Source organism: Rutilus rutilus, assembly GCF_951802725.1.
Source record: "Rutilus rutilus genome assembly, chromosome: 11".
Lineage (NCBI taxonomy): Eukaryota > Metazoa > Chordata > Actinopteri > Cypriniformes > Leuciscidae > Rutilus > Rutilus rutilus.
This window is the reverse complement of record NC_140216.1, coordinates 11887897-11909949: the sequence shown is the minus strand read 5'-3', so window position 1 is coordinate 11909949 and position 22053 is coordinate 11887897. Positions and strand designations below refer to the sequence as shown.

At 36.2% G+C, this 22053-nt stretch overlaps 1 protein-coding gene across 1 annotated transcript; it reads right to left on the bottom strand.

Moving 5' to 3' along the window:
• Positions 1–11638: 11638 nt before the first annotated feature.
• Positions 11639–14618, bottom strand: irx1b (iroquois homeobox 1b). The gene is made up of 4 exons (XM_084422744.1): positions 14183–14618; positions 12560–13529; positions 12360–12432; positions 11639–11964 (listed from the first exon to the last, which is right to left on the bottom strand). The coding sequence occupies exons 1-4, from the start codon at positions 14426–14428 to the stop codon at positions 11919–11921; spliced, it is 1335 nt and encodes a 444-aa protein (XP_084278870.1). The 5' UTR covers positions 14429–14618; the 3' UTR covers positions 11639–11918.
• Positions 14619–22053: the final 7435 nt, after the last annotated feature.

The window sequence follows — 22053 nt, the reverse complement described above, 5'->3', positions numbered from 1 at the left end:
TGAACACAAAAGAAGATATTTTAAAGAATGCTGGTTATCAAACAGTTGACGGTAGCCATTGACTTCCATATTTTTTTTTTCCTATTATGGAAATCAATGGCTACCGTCAACTGTTTGATTACCAGCATTCTTTAAAATGTCTTTTGTGAGTAAATGATGACAGAATTTTCAGTTTTGGGTTAACTATCCCTTTAAAAACCTGCTGACAATCACATCATAACTTCATGGCACAAGCTGATTGGTCCCCATTGCATCTGTAGCCAATGAGCTTGCTGCTCAACATTTAAATAGTTGGTCAATGTTTGCATGTCATTATCATTACATGATAAAATCTTTCGAAAGTTGTGATGATAGAAATACCTTTAAAATTTCATGCATGGATTGCTTCCGTCAGTAAAAATCCAGAGGCTGTGAACGGAACACCCTTAACATCTCAAGAAATGGAAAATCAAAATGTATCTGATATCTACACATATAAGAAGTTACTCTACTATAAAAATAAAATAAAAATAAAAACATACTGAAAGTTGTATACCTCAGCTAAGTATAACATTTTTGTTCATGTTGTCATTTCTCCACACACCCCTTAACGTGCAAATAAAGACACGCTGAGGTAATCTGGTTTGGTGGTGGATGTAAATCGCAATGGTCAGTTGTTTCAGATCAATGCTAATTGAGGATAGGTTCTAGGTCAGAACAACATGTTCTCATGATGTAAAGATGACTTTAGTTGTGCTTCCACTTCCCCTGAATGTAGATTTTTAGAAAAGACTGAATACTTATTTTCATTTTTTTTATTTCATTTTATTTTTTGTTATTGAAGTGTGTTACAGTGTGTTACTATCACACTATCTCTACAGGCCAGAGATGATTTCTCTGTGCTCTTTGTGTTATAGTTAAGCATTTGCTGCCCTCTTCAGCTCAGACTGGATCATTGCAGATCAAATAGGCCTATATGTGTAACTGAAGATTAATGTGTAAACATGTAATGATCTTGCAGAAAGTAATGTAATCTGTCACAACTGTGGTACTTAATAGCCTACTTGTGAAAAGGCATCTCTTTGGTTTCCACAACATAGAATATTTTTTATTTAACATACTGTATAGAGTGTGTATTTGTCTGTGAATTTATAGTGCGGACATGGTTAAATTCAGTAACCATAAAATATCTATAACTATAAAATCTGATAACTATAATATCAGCTGTCTTCTGGTGAATTTAACATTCACTGTAAGAAAAATATCATGGTTTTTCAAGGACATCAAGGACTTTTACAGACCTTTCCCTTCAACATTTAAACACAGTGCAATGCGTAATTCAAAATACAGGCAAAATACCTGTGAAAAATCAATACATAAATTCCTTCATATAAACACTGTGCATTGCAGCATATTTTTACAGACTTTTCTTAGAATAAAAAATGGTTTCCAGATGTATGATTCAGTTTAACATCTGGTGTTTCTTAAAACCTCCTCAGGATATTGTTAAAATAGTGATTAAACGGAATGTTTTGCACAGTTTTGTGCATTCAATGAATTGGTAAATTTGAGCTGAACACTGCAAGGACATACTCTAGATGGAATCAGGAAGGTAAATGGAAACCCTGCAATTTTATTTATTGTTTTTAACCCTTAAACACATACCTTGGGTCTTTAGTGACCTGAGACACTACCCTCACTACCCTCATCCTCATTCAGGTGTGAAACTGTGGCAGTATTTTTTTTCTGCACAACAATAATCGAATCTTTGATGACTGAATAAGTGCAGAGGTGGCAATGTCTGATACATGACATATTTACTGCAGGCAGAAAACAAAAGAATAGTAAGTATCATCAGAAAACATGAAATGGCCCTGTGATTTACTGCAGAGCAAGTACTAAACGCAATAAAATATTAGTGTCACTGTCACTTGATGGTAGATATGGTGAAGAAGCTGTCAGCGATCAAAATATTGAATATTGAAGATGCTGAAAATGAGAGTTTTGAAAATGTTTGAGATCGCGAATATGAGCCAGATGCTGAATGAACTGGGAAATGAGCTCTGATGAGGACAGTGATGATGGTATTAAACATCTGCTAAAACTGAACACTTCCAAACTCCAAAAGGTAACAAAATATGCTTTATTTTATTCTTCTGTAACTGTTACTCTAATATCAGGAGAATATGATCTCGACAGGTAGAGATCCATCCGTTCTAGATAAAGACCCGGTCCGCTAGAGACCCGAATATGTAATAATGATACAAATAAATAATTTTTACCAGAGTCCTGTGGGTGGTATGGGGATAAAACACACTCCTGATAAACTAATATGTCTCTACTAGGTTCTGCAGGGATACAGCTGTTGGAACATAGCTGCACTTCACACCGCTGCAGGTTCTCAACTTCTAGACGAGAAGACAAGAGAGAAAGTGATGACGTGAAAGAAGGTATTTATAGAAAGACAAGTCGTTAAGGTCACAAGGTGACAGTTTTTATATTAGGTTCTCAACTTGAAGGACCGGGAGGTATTCCACTTAGTTATGCCCTCTGGCGGTCTACCCAGTGAAATTGAACAGCCTTTACAAAACCACTGCAAATGTTTTATCGAAAGTATATTAACTGCAATGAACTAATCATCTAAAACCATTAAGTATAAGCCTAACCCCCGATTTCACAAATAAGGTTTAAGCCTAGTCCCAGACTAAATTGCATGTTTGAGCTGTTTTAACTGAAAGCTACTTGCTCTAACATATCTTAAAAATATGTCAGTGTCATTGTTTTGTCTAAAGATGCACACCAGTAATGTTTTTTTCTAAGGCACTTTTAAAAAAGCTACTTAAATGTCCTAATTGAACTAAGGCCTAATCCTGGCTTAATCTAAGCCTGTCTGTGAATCAGGCCTAAGTGTCTGTATAATATATGTGCTTTTAATCAATTTTTCAATCAAGTTTTGTTTGTTCAATTGATGTTTCCGCTAAACTGGCCAATATAAGAGACTATTCACTATATTATTCATTTTAATTATACAGATGTCTCATTAAAGCATCGACAAATGTATAAAAACCAAAGAGACTTGTTCAATGGTTCGCCGCTGAGGGGTGTTCTCAGTAAATTAGCATGATTCATGGGTTCCCAGATATCGTCCCCCAAGCAGAGACAGGGAGAGCTGCAGGTCGAGTATTGGGCATGCTGAAAGGTAACGCCTTCAACAGAAACTGACCCCTAACCCTACACTTGACAGACTTCAAGACCATTGATAAAGATCTTTCTCCACGCCTCTACCTTTCGTCACGCTCATTACTCCAACCTGCAGATACCCACACTTGGCCCAGCAGTGAATCATTAAAATTTCAAAACAGTTATGACGTATTAAAGCCACGTTTACTGAAATAACGTGACTTTGGCAGTTTGATACACGCTCCAAACCACTGATTCGAAACAAAAGATTCGTAAAGGTTTCGAAGCTTCATGAAGCAGTGCTTCGAAAATGCCCATCACTAGCTATTACAGAGTTCTTACAGGTAAACCTTTGATGCATGCTGAAACTGGCAGGAAGTCTGGCTATACCCAGTTTAAGATTATACAGTTCCCCTGTCTAGGAACTGTCCCCTGTCCCCTGAACACTTTATAGGTCTATGTACAAAAAATATCAGTAAAAAAGCTCAAGATGTACTTAACAGTTTCTCACTGAAAAAAAAAAAAAGTAATGTAATTTTTACATCTAAGTGGTCTTTAGAAAAAAAAAAAAAAGTTTATATATATATATATATATATATTTGCTGTCAGGAGTTCCTGCTTAGATCACAAGGTGGCAGCAAAAGATAGTGATATAATGGAGGTAGGCTTAATTAAAATGGCACTATAAATACAATAATGTAGATATTTCAACAAACTAATAATAAATATAATCACCATAATAATTTGTTGTACAGGTAAAAGTTATAGGCACAGTGTGGGCGACTAGAGATGTTATAGTGATTGTTGAGCAGCTATTGGTTGGGAGGCAGTTTTTGTGTTTGACAGAGGAAAACATGGGCCTTCATCTGAAGTTAAACTGAACAATGCTTTCAACTAGTACAATGCACTTTACACTTGACGGATCTTTGAGTGTTCAGATGAAATGCCTTTGCAATTGTTTGCAAATGTGTGAAGCGTGTGATAGATGTTCACTTGGGTCATTCTCACGAAATGCCATTTGTGTGCTATGAATCACCGCTGATAGAATCAACAACAGCATGCTGAACTTAGTCACTTTATTTGACTGTTTAATGTGCAATGCAAAAGAAATTTAAAAATATTTATAATATATTTTACAATATTTTACAATGTTTGTTTTTCATCAGAATATCAGCCTATTTAGACGTGTCCATCACAATTAGGCTACATTTCAACGGGTTATTTATACACTCTAAAAAATGCTGGGTTTTCCATATTTGACCCAAACATGGGTTGAAAGTTAAAACAACCAATTTTTATAAAAATCTTTAGTGCTAAAATGCTAAAAATGCTAAAGTGCTAAAATGCTTTATCCATTTTCTCAGAAAAAGCAGTATTTGTTTTATGTTTAACTCTGTTAAGCTGTGGCATTTCCCCTTTTTAAAAAGTGGTTTGATATTTCTTACATCATACTGAACTTTAAGTGTTCAGAAAAGAGAAATGGCATGTTTTTTTGTTTGTTTGTTTGTTTGTTTTTTAAAGAATAAGCCCATTTCCACCACGTAAGAAAAAAAAAGACATAAAAAGTAATTGTGATTATTAGATACAGTCAATTATTACAAAAAGTCAAAAGCATAAGTTAAAAAGTCAAACTTATGACTCAATTATGACATTGTCTTTTGTCATAATTATGACTTTTTGTCTTATTTCGACTTTCAAAAATTATAACTTGCAGCAGTATCTCAATTTTGTTATATTTCTGACTTATCGCACATTTTCGTCTTTTGAATAGATTTTTTTATCCCATAAATACTACGTAGTATTCCTATTTTGATTTTTATCTTATAATTTTGACTTTATCTATGTATAAGACTTAAGTATTTTAACAATTTTTACTTTTTATTAATTTGGGGTTACCCCACCTATATTCTTTTCTAAATAACACCCTAAAAAAAGTTGCTGCCTTAAATGGAGTACAATCAACTTGGATGTTTAAGTCATCTAAACTTAAATTACATTCAGTTGAATTAAACAAATAAGCTGAATCTTATAAATAAAGTTGAAAATTGCTTAACTTATTTTCGATGAGATAAGCGATGTAAAAACATATATGTTGTCATAACTTATTTATCATCAATATTTTTTTTACAGTGCAGAATGAACTAAGAATGTTGTTTATTGTGAGAAAGTTCTCATTTAATGAATAACATGTGTCAAATAAACAGGTCTCAGATGCAGTCAAAACATCCTTGTTGTTCCATTTAAGGAGTAAATCCATATTTTGACTGTTCTCACTTTTTTCTCTGATCACTTTACATCTGAGTGTAAATGAGAGGCAATATGATAGTATAGTATAAGGGATCAGGGTAGGCAGGGAATTCACTTACATAACAGGATTGTTTATTATTTTAAGACTTGCCAAATGCTCAGAGCTTATTTAAAGGGGTCGGGGAGTGCATTTTACGTCTCATCTACCCAACTAGTCAACAAACAGATAATACAAACAAAAACATAAAAATAAAACAGATCAACTCAAATAAGCAGTCTAAATAATTAAATTAGACACCATATGTTCAACCAATAGAATCAAATCTGGCAGTACATTAGAATTCTGATACATCTTGTAAAAGGGTTGTAAGTTGTTCTAATCAATCAAGGAATCAAACAAAACAGACAAAAATAAATAAATAAAAATGCCTAACCATGTATGATTTTCTTTTTTCCAGAATGAAAGTAAAAAGCATGAACAGCTGCTGCCATTTTGTGAAATAGTTGAATTTGTACATGACAGCAGCTTTATTGCAAGTTGTGATCTTTTGCAGCGAGTCAAGATCATTTCAAAAGCCTGACAGTGTGTCATGCATTATGTTGGCTCCTCTTGATTTGCTTCATAATAATTGTGGTCAGTACAGACCATTTGTGGTTACAATGTGTCTGACTTAACTAAAATGACATTAGTATGCATTGTGTACAGCTTATGTGACCTCCAAAGCCTTCTGACTTTATTGAAATCATTCTGATGTGATTAAAATTGTTGTCATATGGACTCATTTTATGGGTGTCTGCCAAAATGATTTCTAAGTGTCAGCTATGAATATTATACTTCACTATGAAGCAGTTTACACAATATTAAAGGGACAGTTCACCCAAAAACAAGAGTCCTGTCATCCATTTACTCACCCTCATGTCCTTTCAAACCCGTATGGACACACACACACACACACACACACACACACACATACAAATATATTTTGAAGAATGTTACATACGTTCATCAATTCAATGAAAACCAATGGGGTCCAGAACAACATTGACTTTCAATGTATAGACGAAAAAACGAAGAGAAATTTTTGAAAGTATCTTCTTTTATGTTCCACATGGAGAAGAATAAAAGTCATGCAGATTTGTAACTATGTGAGGGTGAGGAAATGACAACATAATATAAATCTTTGGGTGAACTCTTCCTGTAAACCAACTCTAATCCGAAGCGGTGCTTTTCTGGTTCTTATGGAAGCTTGTTTTTTTCTATATAAAAAGTAAAGTTAATTGTGACTGTATCTCACAATTCTGACTTTTTTTTTCTTGCAAGTTTATACAGTATCTCACAATTTGGATTTTATTTCTCACAATTCTGAGTTTATAACTCGTAATTCTGACTTTTTTGCAATTGCGGGAAAAAAAGTCAGAATGGCAAAATATAAACTTGCATTATTTGCAGCAATTTGGTTTTATTTCCCAAAATTGTGAGATATAAAGCAATTAAAAAGGGAAATGCAAATTTTTCTCACAATTCTGTCTTTTTTTCTCTCAATTGCAAGAAATCAACCAACGCTATCTCACGACCAATTCGTACGAATTCGTACGAATGATAAAAAAAAGGTGGCTAATTCGTACGAATTCGTACGACCTCACTCGTACGAATTTGTACGATTTGTCTAAACCCACGTGATGGGTAGGTTTAGGGGCGGGGTCAGGGGTAGGTCATTCATATGAATTCATACGAATTGGGCAATTCGTAAAATATGTACGATTTAGCAGAAATCGTACTAATTCGTACGAGTGAGGTCGTATGAATTCGTACGAATTAACCACCTCGTAGAATTCGTACGAATTGCCGTGAGATCAGGCACAATAAACTCAGAATTGTGAGATTATATAAACTTGCCATTGTGAGTAAAAAAAGTTTGATAAAAAATTGCAATTACCATTTTTATTTTTATTCTGTGGCAGAAACCAGCTTCTATAGTTTCTTTAGCAAGACTCCCATTTAACTTCAGTTTGCTCTAGGGGATTGGTCTTGTGGAAGTGTACTGTAACAAAAGTGCTAAAATGACTACTTAGTAGTGTGTGTTTGTGTGTGAGCAGTGCATATGGTTTGTGTGTGTGTGAGAAAGAGAGAGTTTGGGTATTAGTTTGTCAGTCTTTCAGAAGAGCATGTCTCCTTCACAGAGCTCTAGCTGAAGGACTGTAAGATCTCAGTCTCACTTTGCAGTGCATCTGCCCAGACTGTTTGGGTTGGTATGACGTTTATTTAACAGGATTACAGATAACAGCACATGTGGTGATGGGGCTTGGACACTCTTCTCTTACACTTGGATATTAATCCTCTAAATGCTTTGGGAAACTGATTGCATCAGATAGTCCTGCAGAGCTTTGGTCTGTCAGGGTAACCTCAGGTTAGACCTGTAGTTATAGTGCAATCGTTACCTTGAACCGTTTTCTATTTTTGAAACTAATTCCAAATGCAAAGTCAGATGTCTCATGTTTTTTTCATGAGAGAAACCTATCCCTCTTTTAAACATTTGAACGCTCTCCCCACCTCCCTTTCTGCTTATTTTATTCAGTTATTCATTTTTTTTTTTCTTCGTCCTTCACACCTTCTTGGTTTAATATATTCATTTCATGAAGCCTAAACCTAGTCTTTCAAACAGGCAGCCATTTTATGTCTTATCACGGGTGGGCCACAAAGGCCCAGGCAGGACTAGCACCATTAGCATTAGCATAGCACAGAAATGCCTTAACATGACTGACATCTTCTCTAGCATCATTGCTTTGATTGACACATCACCTGACCAGGTGGACCCAAAGATAGTAATATTTCTTGTGGCAGTCTTGCATGAAAATGCAAAAAATGCCTCATGAAAAGAACGTAATATGCAGGGCTTGCTGTTTGAAGACCCATTTCACTGAAGATTCCTAGTGCGTTATTACTTTTACTTTAATCTATATATCTGTTATGTAGCCAGAATTATTTGTAAATAAATCCCTTATTTTGTCTGTCTTAGTGTGTTTTTCAGTTGTGGAATATTTCTGCTCATTAAATTAATACTTTATCTGTTCGTTTTAATAGTTAATCGTTTTAGTCTATTTTTATTGCCAGAAAATTCAGTAACCCAAGGTGCAATGACAATAAATATATTGGGAACCCTTTTTACAGTAAGGTCTCATTTGTTAACATTATGCAACATGAACTAACATAGCATTAATTAACCTTTGGTTAATAGAAATGTTTGTTATTTAAACTGCACAGTGCATTAACTGATCTTTTAAAAATTTATTAAATGCTGAGACATTATGCCATTAACTAAGATTAATAAATGTCGTCAAAGTATTGTTCGTGGTTAACTAATGTAGTTAACTAGCGTTAACAAATTAAACCTTATTGTAAAGTGTTATCAATATTTATATCAGGAAATGAAAAAAAAATAATTGATCACATGCAGGAAACTGAACAATAGCCCTTGACAAATGTCTATTTTAAAAAAATATATATATATATTCAAATAATTTTGCCTTTTTATAAAACATTATACAATAGATATTGAAGTATGTTTATTTAAGATAATATTTTAGATAGAATATTTTGTAATCAATTGCATTATGCTATCTCATAGTCATTGAAAATTATTTTTAAGTTCCACCAATAACATTTTATTCCATTGTTCATTAGAAAATCATATATTGCTGTTTTCAAGGAAGATATAGAATACTGAAAACAAATTATATGATCAATAAGTTATGACAACTTATGTTTTTACAATGCTTTAACTTATCAAAGTAAGATGAGCAATTTTCTTTTTTTATAAGTTAGCCTATACTAGATTCAACTAATTATTTTTTACAGTCAGTTTAATATTGTAAGTTTTAATGACTTAAACATCCAAGTTGATTGTAGGCTACTTAAAATTTAACTTTTTTTTTTTTTTTTTTTTTTTTTTACAGTGAATGTGAGTTAAACTTTTTTTTTTCTAAATTCAAGAATATACAAAAAAAACTTGTAACCTCACCAAGAACCTTATACAGTAAAAAAAAAACAAAAAAAAAAACAATATGACAAGAAAAGTCTTTTTTGCTGAATTGTAGATCATAGATTAATAACATAATTTTTTTGACAGTTGAGGTATACTTGCTTGGTCAGGTATCACCACATATTTACACTAGGAGTGATTCATTTTCATATCAAGCAAAAAATAATTTTCAAACAACAGTCAGTGATTTAATGGATCTGGTTTATTTCCCACATCACTCACTCTCCAAGTGCTGCGTGTTCTTGGCCCCAGTCTGACCTTTGGGTTTGAACCTCGGTCAACAACAATAATAAAAAAAAACAAAAATTATATGTTTCACGAACTTCTCGCTGAGCACCGCGTTTTCAGGAATGTGTGGTTTTGCTGACATCTTGTATCACGAAAAGCTTTTCAGAATGTCTCTTTACTGATTTGGGATCATGTGTTTGATTAGGACATCCATAAATCAGTCTATTTGTCACACAGTAAGAATGTGACCCGATCCAGATGTGCCTCTGTCACTAACTTTCCCAGTTCCCCTCTCTCTAAAACACTTTCTTTACTGCAGCATCTGCGACAGAGCAAACAGAATATAAACACACTTCCAAACACTGGAAATTGATTTCACGTCTTCACATAAACCTTTGTTGGCCTGGGTGGCGGTTTATTTTCTCTGAAGGTTTGCGAGGTCGTCGCTTCAGAGGTCCCGCGAAAGGTCCCTGTTTTTCACGCGTGTAGGCCTATAGGCTATGTGACAATTTATTTTAAGCAGCTTCATAAATAACATTAACAAACATACAGCTATAATGCTCAACAGAACATTATTGTAGCCTGTATTATGTAGGTTATGGCTATATATTTTCATGTATGAATTTATAGCCATATACCACCAGTTAGCCTATGTTATTTAATATTTGTTCATGCCTTAATAAAAGTCGACGTTGTAAAGCGCTTCCCTCATGTTATGGAATCATATTTCTATGTTATCAGCAGTTAGAATTCTGCTACTTGTTGGTTCACAAATCTTTTTATTTTATTTTTTATTAAATATCTGCCTATAAAACACACTTGAGTGAATGGCCCCTTTTCCTTGTGTTGAGGCACCACAGAGCTCCGATAGTTCAGGTATAGATCAGTCTTCTTTCTTGGGCTTTATATTGTACATATCACTGACATAATCTCCATGCACACCCCACTCTCCTCCGAGTAGGCTATAACACGCGCTGGCATTCGAACAGCTGCGATCCATATTCCTCTGTCTCCATATTTCAGTCAGCTGTCGGGGTTGTGTAAGGAGAGCTTTCGCCTTCTGTTAAAACCGCGCTATGAACTCTCATAAACAATTTAATCGTGCATAACTAGTCATTTGGTTGAATCTCAGCTCAAAAGTATGCATCCCCTCACCTTATTTTTTTTTTTTTAACAAACAGCTTTGAGACTTTCTAGAACTTTCTAGGCCTGTATGTCATATTCTCTGATTTCTTACAATTGTTTAGGTCACAAGAAAAGCAATGATCGATTCTATTATCTTTTTAAATAGTCTTAATTAACATCGCATTTACATTCTTTTGAATTTAAATAATTTCGCATTCCGAACATACATTTGAAAAAGTTGCCAATAGATGTCGCCGTTGCCTATTTCAAAGCGGGAACTTAGAATAAATGTTAATAAATATGTACAGTGACAACTTTAGTCATTATTAATCAATTCAAAATAAGTTAAGCATTTTTCTTATTACTTTTTAAATAAGTTGTTCAAGATTCAATCCTTTTTATAAAGTCAGTTTATTGTCATTTAAGTTGAAATGACTTAAACATCCAGTTGATTGTATACCTAAAAATGTAAGGCAGCAACTTTTTTACTAGCTTATTATTATTATTATTATTATTATTTAATTTCGGTACAATCATATGCTTGTTTGCAATTGACTGGTTTTGATACATTATTTTTGAAAATCAACAGCTTATTAGGACATAATTACCTAATGTGGACACGTTCATATGTCGGATTATCAAAGTTTTTCAAAAATATCATTTCACCTTTTACATTAATATAATTTTACATTTTTATAACATACATCTGATTCCCTTACAATTAGAAACAATCACTGTAACGAAACTGCTCAAAATGACGTTTCTTAAATCAGTCGTGGATTTTGAACAAATATCTCACAATTAATTAACCTATGATTATGGATTTCAGTAACACAATTCATCTCATTTTCTTTATTACACAAAAATATATCATTTTCACAATTTTCTGACAAATAACTCTTATTAACTCTGTAAAAGAAATGTAGGCGAGCTACACGGTAAACTCAAACATGCTGAAATGATATTAAATGACAATACAAAAATGATATTGCAGGATGGGAGCGTATTAAGAAATACAAAAATTATTTTGGTCTATCTGATGACGCTATATGATGTTATTGTATTGTCACATTTTAGTTTTTCCTTAAATAATTTAGAGGTTTCTGATAAGTTCTGTGTTCATGAAATAGTCTTCAGAGCGCGTTGTGATGTTTCATGATGAGACCTGTATGAGTAGAGAAAGGGCAGAAATTAGCAAAATGAGTCAAAATGTACTTCAACAAATGACAGCATCAGTAGAGTTATATGTGTATCGATGCAAATGACTGGTTTTTTTTTTTCAGTTAGACGTTAAACAACTTTAATTGGCTAAGCCAACAAGCCACAGTATTTAGGATTGTTAATAAAAATGTGTGAATCAAAGTTTCACATGCTATTTAAATGTAAATGAAAAAGTGTCTTATTATCTGAATGCATAAAATAATGATGAATGGTGATCTTTACTAAATGTTATTAAGAACATTGACTTGTGTGTGTGAAGTGAAACTGTGTTTTCGTAATTATTAAGTTTGACGTGATCAAAACCTTGAAAAAAACCCCATGTGTGCATGTATAATTTACCTGTCATGGATGACTGGAAACGGTGATCTGGACGCAAGTGTTGGAGATTCAATTCTCTGAACGTTTTCTTGATCTAAATAAAATTCAAAGGATAAATAAATGAAAAACCGTGCTCTCTGAAACAAACTTGCATTTAACTGCAACAGCAGCGACCAAAATGTTGTTGATCTCGAAAATTATTTTGCATATTGAATACTAACCATTATGTTTGAGGCTGAAACTGTCGGACGAGTTGTCGCTGTCTAGACATGGAGACCCAGAGGCAGATGAGGGTTTCTTCTCGGGGTTCGTAACGGGGCTGTGGTTTGGGAAGTTACTGTTTTGACTTAAAAGTGAGCGCACACCCATCAGAGAATTTGCGCTGAGGAAAGCTGCGCTCGCCCAGTTGTGTAGTTTCCCAATCTGGCAAGTATAAATTCCGTTAGTGGAGAGGAAAGCTGGATGGGTCGAGGGTGAGGCCCTGAGGCCTGCGGGCGTCGAGGGTACATTGAGTTTCTGCGTGTTATCGGGACTTGTCGCCGTCTCCGCCAAAGACCAGATTTTGGGTTTGCTGTTTCCAGGCCTCTGACACACTGGTCCACCAGGAGACACCTCACCAACGCTTTTGACCACACTCTGTTCTTTATTACTACTCGACAAAGGGCTGTCCATTTTAAGTGCTGGTGAGGATAATATCCGCGGTGTTTCCACTGTTTCTCTCTCAGGCTGATTATCCGAGGTTTCCTGATTCTGATCTTCCCTGGGCTCCTCAGACTTGTCAATATCGATGGTCTCAAGATCGATTTCTTCATCGTCGTCATTTTTGTCCGCGTCGTCGTCATTGTCGCTGTCGAAAATCCGTCCGTCTCTGTCCTCGGCACTGCGACCCCAGGTCACTTTATTCTCTTTCTTGAGTCTCCGGCGCGCGTTGGCGAACCAGGTGGAAACCTGCGTAAGGGTCATCTTAGTGATGATGGCCAGCATGATCTTCTCACCCTTGGTGGGGTACGGGTTCTTTTTATGTTCCTGCAGCCATGCTTTCAGTGTGCTGGTGGTCTCTCTGGTAGCGCTCTTGGCCCGGGCCGGGTCACCGTACTGGTACTGGCCGTATGGGTAGAAACCGGGCGCTGTGTGGACTGCGAATCCTGGTGGGTGAGCCCCGTGGTTATCCTTCAACTCATACTGCGACCCCTGGGGATTGCCAAAATTAACTATTAGTAAAAGTTTTTGAAACCATCAGAAATATGCATAATGAAGCCAAGTAAGGTGTGTAAAGCCTCATTCCTTCTTTTATTTTATTTTAGAAAAAGAGAATTAGTGAACTGACTATTTCAACTGGGGGAAGAACATGGCAACAAACTTCTTTGCAGCAGTTCACTTTAAAACAAACAAGTAAAAACAAATATAAATTACGAAGAACTATAATTTCAAAATATTAATTGTTTTCCAAAAAGTTTTTAGAGTAAATTAGTTAAATAAGAAAAGCTAAATAAACGTCTTTCTTAAAAACTAGTGATGCAATAACTGACTCGTGATTTATCTAAAATGTTATCATTTTGTGCGAGTAACATTTTTTTTACAAATTACAATTATAATTAGTTATTTTTAACTAGCCATTTATGGATAATTAAAAAAAAAATATATATATATGGACTTCATGCAACTCTGAACATTTGGTAAAGATGTCATTTTTTATATTTTCGAAGCGTTGCCAATTATTAAGATTTAGCCCTGACAGAGTCATAATGTTTCATTCATCAATGCAAAACATTGTACAAATATTTATCCGCGGGAATGAGCCGTAAAATACTTTTATTTATTTTTTAAGTCTGAAAGTATCTTACCATCTGAGACAGCAGGGCCAGCTCGGCACTGTTGTAAGGTAAAAAGGCGCTATAGTTTTGCACGGTCCACGGATTCGCGTACATGCCGAGCATTGGCGTGATCGCAGCCGCTGCAGTCGCGGGATTTGCGCCGTTCTCCGAGCTTCCCTCGCGTGGAGAGGACGGCATGACACCCGCGCGCTCAGCTCCGTACACCTCTTGGGAAGCGTTTAGGAACTGTGGGTAACCCAGCTGGGGGAACGACATGTCCAACTCCCGAGGAACTCTGACGGAGATTTACAGGAGAGAAGGGCAATCCACTTTCAATCACAGCAATAACTCTCGCTTGGTGCAGAAGCGCAGTCTCGTCAGGAGGAACGTCTAGTGATGCGTCTACCCTCTGGACCTCTCACAATTTGAAGTTGACGGCTTGATTGGCATGCTACTTAAGCGCGAGGCCCCTCCTATCCGAGGCCACGCGATAAGTAGGCTGCAGTGTGTGTTAGTGTGTGTTTGTGTGGCAATGTAAACGAAGTACTTTAGTTAGCCTACATACGTCTTGTTTGCGTAAAGGTGTTGAATATGACAACAAATATCGAAATCTTTAAAAAATACAAAAAGAAAATACAATTTAAAACAATATTAAAATCAGTATGTTTTTTTATTTTTTGACGTCCTCCTGAACTCATTTTAAACTGATATTCAAAAAAATTATCGTAGAAAAGCACTAACTATTCTTTGAAATTGTTGATTTGAACGGATAAATAATACAAAAGTTTTACAGTAAAAATATATTGTTAGTTGATTGGTTAACGAAGTTGTCTTACATAATATTTTAAAAGACAATGTATATTTATTGTTCAAATTAAATATGGATTTTATAAAAGTATAGAGTATAGGCTACATATGATGAATAATTTTTATTATTGTTGACATTGTTTTATTAAAAGTTATGTTTTAGGTAAAAGTAGTCTACCATACTCCTAAAACTATGGGGAGGCTATTAACTTTATGTCATCGTGAAACCTTCCATTGTGACATATTTATAGCGCAAATATTGCACATTTTCCATATCTTAATACGATTATTTTCTCCAGCTGGCTACTTTTAGAAACTGACTGGATTTAGAAAAGCAAATGCCATGTTGCCAGTTATTAAATAAACACTTTTACCAGGTTTTGTGTAAGCGTGTGTTCATTAAAGTTTGCCACTATCCATCCATGATTAAATGCATTTGACCATTCATTGATCGTGCAATGCCATATAGCTTGTCCAGTCAATATTTCATGTTTTATTAAGCATTTTCCACTCGCGCATTCTGCTCAGGAGTTTGAGTTTGTACGTAGAAGTGGCTTCTACGTCTGGTGTGGAATTTTGAAGAAAGTAATAAGAGCGTAATAGTGATTTGATGGAGCGGAGAGAATCATCATCATCACTCCCCTCCCTCTCACAGCGCGCGCGCGCGAACACACACACACACACACACACACACACACGGCGTGCCAGAGAGGGTCTCAGTAATGTCCAACAGGGAAACAAACGATCCCGTTTATGGTAATTTGCACATTAGCATCACACAGGTTGTCCCGTGATAAGGTGACAGGTTAATGAAATGCTCCATTCAGAGGAGCCATTTGATCCCTCTGAGAGGTTGTGATAAGGAGCCAACCAGAGAAGCCTGCAATTAAAATCACAGCCTATCTCTCCATCCCAGTATATTTTCTCTCTCCTCCTCTCATCCACTGCTGGTAATGAGGGCTAACACTCCTGTCTGCGCTAATCCTCCCCCTGGGTGCACCTTGCTATCAGATGTTAGCTTTGTAATTATTTATCCAAAAAAGTCATAATTTCATGCTCGAGTAGCAAATGAGTTTGGCGAGCTGGTTAGGCGATTCTCTTCGTGTCCTGCGAAGCGGAGAGTGAGATTTAATGATTTAATTACAGCAGTTAGTCCTCCATTTGGCAGTACGTTTTAAAATGGCAATGGAATCACATGACAGTGACGTTCTCAGGTGCATCCAAACTAATACTAAGATTATCAGTGTATCATTAAGGGCAGACTTCACATTTATTTACACTCTGGGGCGGTACCCTTTATCTTTTTACCTCAAAGGTATAGATTGGTACCAAATATTAGTAGCTACCTAAATAGTACTTATTAGAACCATTTTAAAGGGTACCATCCCAATGATAGCTTTTTGTGCCAATTGTTTTCTGAGATTGCACCAACCACATTTGGTTACACCTTTTATTTTAAGCAGTATCCACTGCAGTTCATGACACTGGAAAGAATGTTGTAACAAATGTATGTATGTTATACATTTTGGTCCCACTTTGTATTAGGTGCTCTTCATTACTATGAACTTACACAAGAAAAAGAGTGGTTGTTATAATGTAGCTTATTGTGTTCGTGTTGTATTGCTGCTATATTGAGGTAAGGTTAGGAGTTTGCTGGTATGGATAGGTTTAAGCATGGGTTAAAAGGTAGGGTCAACATATTATAGGTGTAATAAGCCTACAGGAATTAATTACAGATGTAATATGCTGGTATTTTAAGTACAACATTAAAACATATATGTACACAATGAGTGCATTGTATCAAATTATTCATTTTAATGTGATTAGTAAAGGCCCGGTTTCACAGACAAGGTTTAGATTAAGCCTGGCTTAGGCCTTGGTTCAATTAGGTCGATTTTATAAACGTGCCTTACTGGCTTGCATCTTGAGACAAAACAATGGCACTGACATATTTTAAGATATGTTAGAGCAAGTTTCTTTCAGTTAAAACAGCTCAAACATGCATTTTAGTCTGGGACTAGCTTAAACCTTGTCTGGGAAACCGGCCAAAAACACTAAATATAAAGTGGGTCCAACTTTTAACTATCCAATTAACAACTAATAGATAACATTAAGTTCTGCCCCGCATCTTTAGCTCATTCAATAAGCTGTTTCTCTCAAGAATAATTCACAATACAGAAATAAAGTCCGTCACAATTTCCATTTCATGCCGACTTTAACGCTGTTGTGCAAAGACTGCCAAATATTAGCTATTTTTTTTATTTGCTATTGCTGCTTTTTCCTCATTTGCATCTCCTGCCTTTACTTGCACTGGGATAATAATTGAAGGTTAGTCTCAGTTTACAGGCCACAAAGAAGATCAAAATGAGTCGACTCCTCGTGTACATAGATGTTCTGAAGTGTGAATTTCATGAAACGCCAAAGAAGGAGAAAATTACTTTAGGTGGTGAATCAGAAGATCTAAACTGAACGCCAGTGCCGCTTTACCTTGATCAGTTTTCTGCTGACACAGAATCAAAGCATCTTTGAAGCTGGTGTTTTTAATTTTTTCCTGTGAGCACGGTAAGCTTTTTTTTATAATCCTATTGCATACATGTGAGTGAAACGAACTCATCCTGTGCCTCCGCCTCCAACTGTGAACGTTGAAACAGCACGGTTTTAATATGAAGGGTCTGACCCTGATTGTCATCTTTCACTCCATCTCCATCTGCCTCTGTATCTGATTTGATGACACGGGGGACCGGGGCTCATTTTGCAGTCCATTAACAGAGGGCAGGACTCCAGTTCCCATGGGTCCTGGTTATCCCCCCTTCCTCACCCAGCTATACCCTCATCTGGTGAATCTCCTCACCTCTCTAACCTCCCCCCTCAGTTGCTGACCTTTCTAACACTGTTGGCTAAACATTGCCTCTCTCTGTAATGAGCCATTAAACTGAATGCATTAATGACCATTTACTGTGTGTGTGTGTGTGTGTGTGTGTGTGTCACTGCACTGTGAATCTGACTGCAAGGGATTTTACTGCAATAGATCAAGGGTTTTGTTTTCAATGCTTATACGATGAATGCCATCATATCTGTTGTCCTTGGATTGTTGAAGCGCTTTATTGTGTTATAATATCCAGACATTTTTAAATCCCTCAAGAAAAAAAAAGGTAATCCTAATGAAGAGGAGATTAATTACCCCCATTTGTGTGAATGTGTGTGTCAGAATTTGGCATAAGAATGAAGTGTGTGTGTGTGTGTGTGTGTGTGTGTGTCTCCCCTTTAGTTGACAGTACAGGAGGAAGTGTGTGCCAACATTTCCTTTCCTCCCGGATGTCCTCTAATAGACCTGCTCTCACAGACCATGTGTCGTTTAACTCTTTACACACGCTCACACACACACACACACACACACACACACACACACACACACACACACACACACACACACACACACACACACACACACACACACACACACACACACACACACACACACACACACACACACACACACACACACAATTAGCGAATTCAGAAAATAAATCTGTAGATTTGAATTAGCTAGTGAAGAAGGTTCAGTAACTCCACTAACACTTGTTGATGGGAGAAATTATTTTAAACCAAACCAGGCCATTTTGAACTACAACTTAAAATGCAAACAGTAGCAAAATCCAGCCGATGAAATAGCCCATAACAACCATGTCAACAACCAATTAGAACACAGCAGTTCCAATTCCACCATTTCAAAAAATACAATAGAAGAGGAGCATGAATTGCTTGTTGTATCCGTCAGTTGCTTTGGATGAAAGTGTCTGCTAAATGAATAAATGTAAATGTCATGCAATTCAAAAACTCATCAAATAATATTAAAACAAATTAAATATTAAATAAATCCAGCGAATATAATATATTTGAAAAATTCTGTAGAACCTTCAACCCTACAGCAATGTAAAAAAAATATTTTTTCAGATTTGGTTCAAATTTGGTTCAGATAACATTATATTTTGAGCTTCTGTTGATTAAACCAATCTCCTTTATTATATTAAATCAATTGCTTTATTTCTATGAACTTAACATTTTAAGGCAACCAGGTTACTTACTTTTTTAAGTTAAACCACCAATAATTTTTACGGTGAGGAAATAATTTTCTAAGATAAAATATGGAAATCACACTAAAAATAAACCTAATTAGTCTCCACTAACAATAAGATAAAACTCCCTGGAAATCAGTACAATATCAAATTGTCTTAACCTTTCAGGATTTCCTGATACCTCTGCACACATTGTCCTGCACCAATGAGCCAATTACCCCTGGAGTGTGTATTAAGAGATGACCAGATGACTGTGCAGTGGAGCTTTTGTAAGTGACAAAGACTCCGTGATAATGAGTGTAGGATCCATTGATGAACAGCAGTTTGATGCCATCACAGCTTCATTTCCCTACTTAAGGAAGAAGGACAAAAAAAAAAGTGATGAAAGAAAAGAGCAGAGATTGAGAGATTTTAACACTGATGACCCTTTTAGTGTGATGCTCTGATTGCGGTCCTGAAAGATTTAATTGACATAACATTTAAGGAAAATGAGCTGTTAGTTTAAACTTGGTTTTGCTTCAGGACCCAGACTGAATATTGACCTTCAGTACCAAACTGATTATCGTACAAAAGTAACAAAATGATAAAATATATATGTTGTTTGCACCACATGATTTTGTTGGTTGCACCACATGAATGTGATTTGGTAGAATATATAATTTTTTTACATGAATAAATTAGTTAATATAAATTAAATTGTTTGGTAACACTTTATTTTAAGGTGACTTATTACAAGTTACTACATGTATACTTACAACAGTAAATTAGGCATCATTACAAGTAACTAAACCGAACCCTAACCGTATGTCTACATGTAGTTAATATTAATAAGCACAACGTAACTACGTCACCTTTAAATAAAGTGTAATCAACAATTTTTGAGTGAAAACATGCTCATTATAGTATGCATGTATTTTTATAAAATAACATTTGCATCATGTATTTGACCCAATCTGTAGTTTAAAGCACACTATGGCAGGAAGGTCTTCATTAGGATTTGATAATGGTTACATGTTTGATTAAATTCTTCTGAGCCATGGTCCACTGCCCAAGGGAAAATGCTTCAGCTAATACCTCCTCATTATCAATTAGCGGGTGGGTTAAAGTTAGTATGTAATCGGTTCTTAAGAGAGTCAATAGGCGTCAGAGATCCTCTGATAACGCGAACTCATCCCAGGAAAGGTCAACCGCCTGTGGCCTGATACAGTAGATCATTGTCCAGACCTAAGCGTGGCTTGGCCGGTTCAGTTTCATCGGTTCACCAATTAACCACTTCTAATCCACGCTGTTTGCTGTTAAACTCAGCTCCATCATTTCCAACAGAGATTCTGGATTTAACAGATGTTTTACACGATTGCTGACTACATCGGCAAGCCCCTCCGCCCACTTTCGCGAGGGCAACAAAAAGCTTTCAAGCAGGCCCATCTCAGAAGCCCTGCATTTGAATCCGTTTCACAGTTTATTTATTCCTTTGTTTCAGTGCTAGTCAGTTTAATGCTTAGCATGCACTATTAGCAATTAGCATTGCTTTCAGGCTCACTAGGTTGCTGATCTTAGAAGCTTAAAGCTCTGCCCGCTGCTTTGTTGTGGTCATTGATGCTCAGAGGGGGTTCTTGGGGTTAACACAATAGATGAGGGGGCAGGAGAGGTTGTTGGCTAGGTGGTGGGATGGTTGGAAAAGGTACCCTGAAGTGGGGCCTTGTTGATTTGGTCCATTCAGCAACATGCCTGGGATAAGCTTACATGCAAATGCATCTGATAGCTGTGATGTCATTGTTTTGGAACTATCATTATCATCATTTCATTCAAGCAACAGTCATTCTAGAATGTTTAAAGAGATAGTTTACCCAGAAATTAAGATTCTGTCATTTACTCACCTCATGTCATTCCAAACCTGTATGACTTTCTTTCATCTGTGGATCTATAAAGAAGATATTTTGAAGAACTTTTTTGGCCATGCAATGAAAGTCACTGGGGTCCGATATAGTCCCCAATGGACCCGATTGACTAAAGTTTTGTCCAAAATGACAAACTATATGCACTTATACTATGCACTATGTACTCAACCTTCTACTGTATGAATTTTATGAGATTATTTTGTGATCCAACATCAGAGTATGACAGCCATTCCCCCTCCTCTACGTAAGGAAATCTGCAACATTTTCAGTTAATGAAGTGCATCATCCATGAATTTGAAGTGCACTTTTTCTTCTTGGAATTTTCAGTGTGTACACAAAACGACAGTAGGGGGGGTGGGGGGTGGTGAACTTTTAATTTCTCTTTAATTGATTCTATTCCCAGATTTGGTTTATGCTAAATAAAATCTGTTTATCTCAATGAATTGCATTAATTCTATTGATTCTGTGATTTTTCTTGCCATCTGCCAAATCATCTCACCGCGGACCTACCCAAAGGAACAGTCTGTTACATTCATTGCTAAAATCCGGTCCGTGTGCGAGCGTGTTTTGGTTCGCCGAACCTCGGGGACTGGCTGGCTCCCCCAGGACTGAGCGCCCCTCATGGGGTGGGATAAAGAGGGTATCCTTTACAGAGCAGGCCTTCATCCACTCACCAACCCCCATAGAGCACAGGCTACATCAATCGACACCACCAAGCCTATTGTCTGCACCGGGATTTAATCAGGTATTAGTTACCCAAACTGCAAGAGAAAGCCTAAAGACGGTAAGCTTAAGTGATCTCCATAGTTACCTTACAGCTCATAGCCTTGAGTATTATTAGATTAAAGACGGCAAACTGCTGGAGCAATAGGACAGAGAGAATAGCTAAATCCCATAAAAGCCTATACAGCCTTTAGCATTAAACAGGCTATACAGGGAAACTTTTTGTTGGTAGTCCAGGTAATCAGGTTGGACATATCAGACACCTACATCTGGCATCTCATCTGATGAACTCTGAAAGTCACCGTGAGGTTATGAGAGCTCCTCCGGCCCCTAATGCAGTGCTGCATACCAGGATTTCCCTAAGATACACACGGATTCCAGGACTGTATCAAATTAG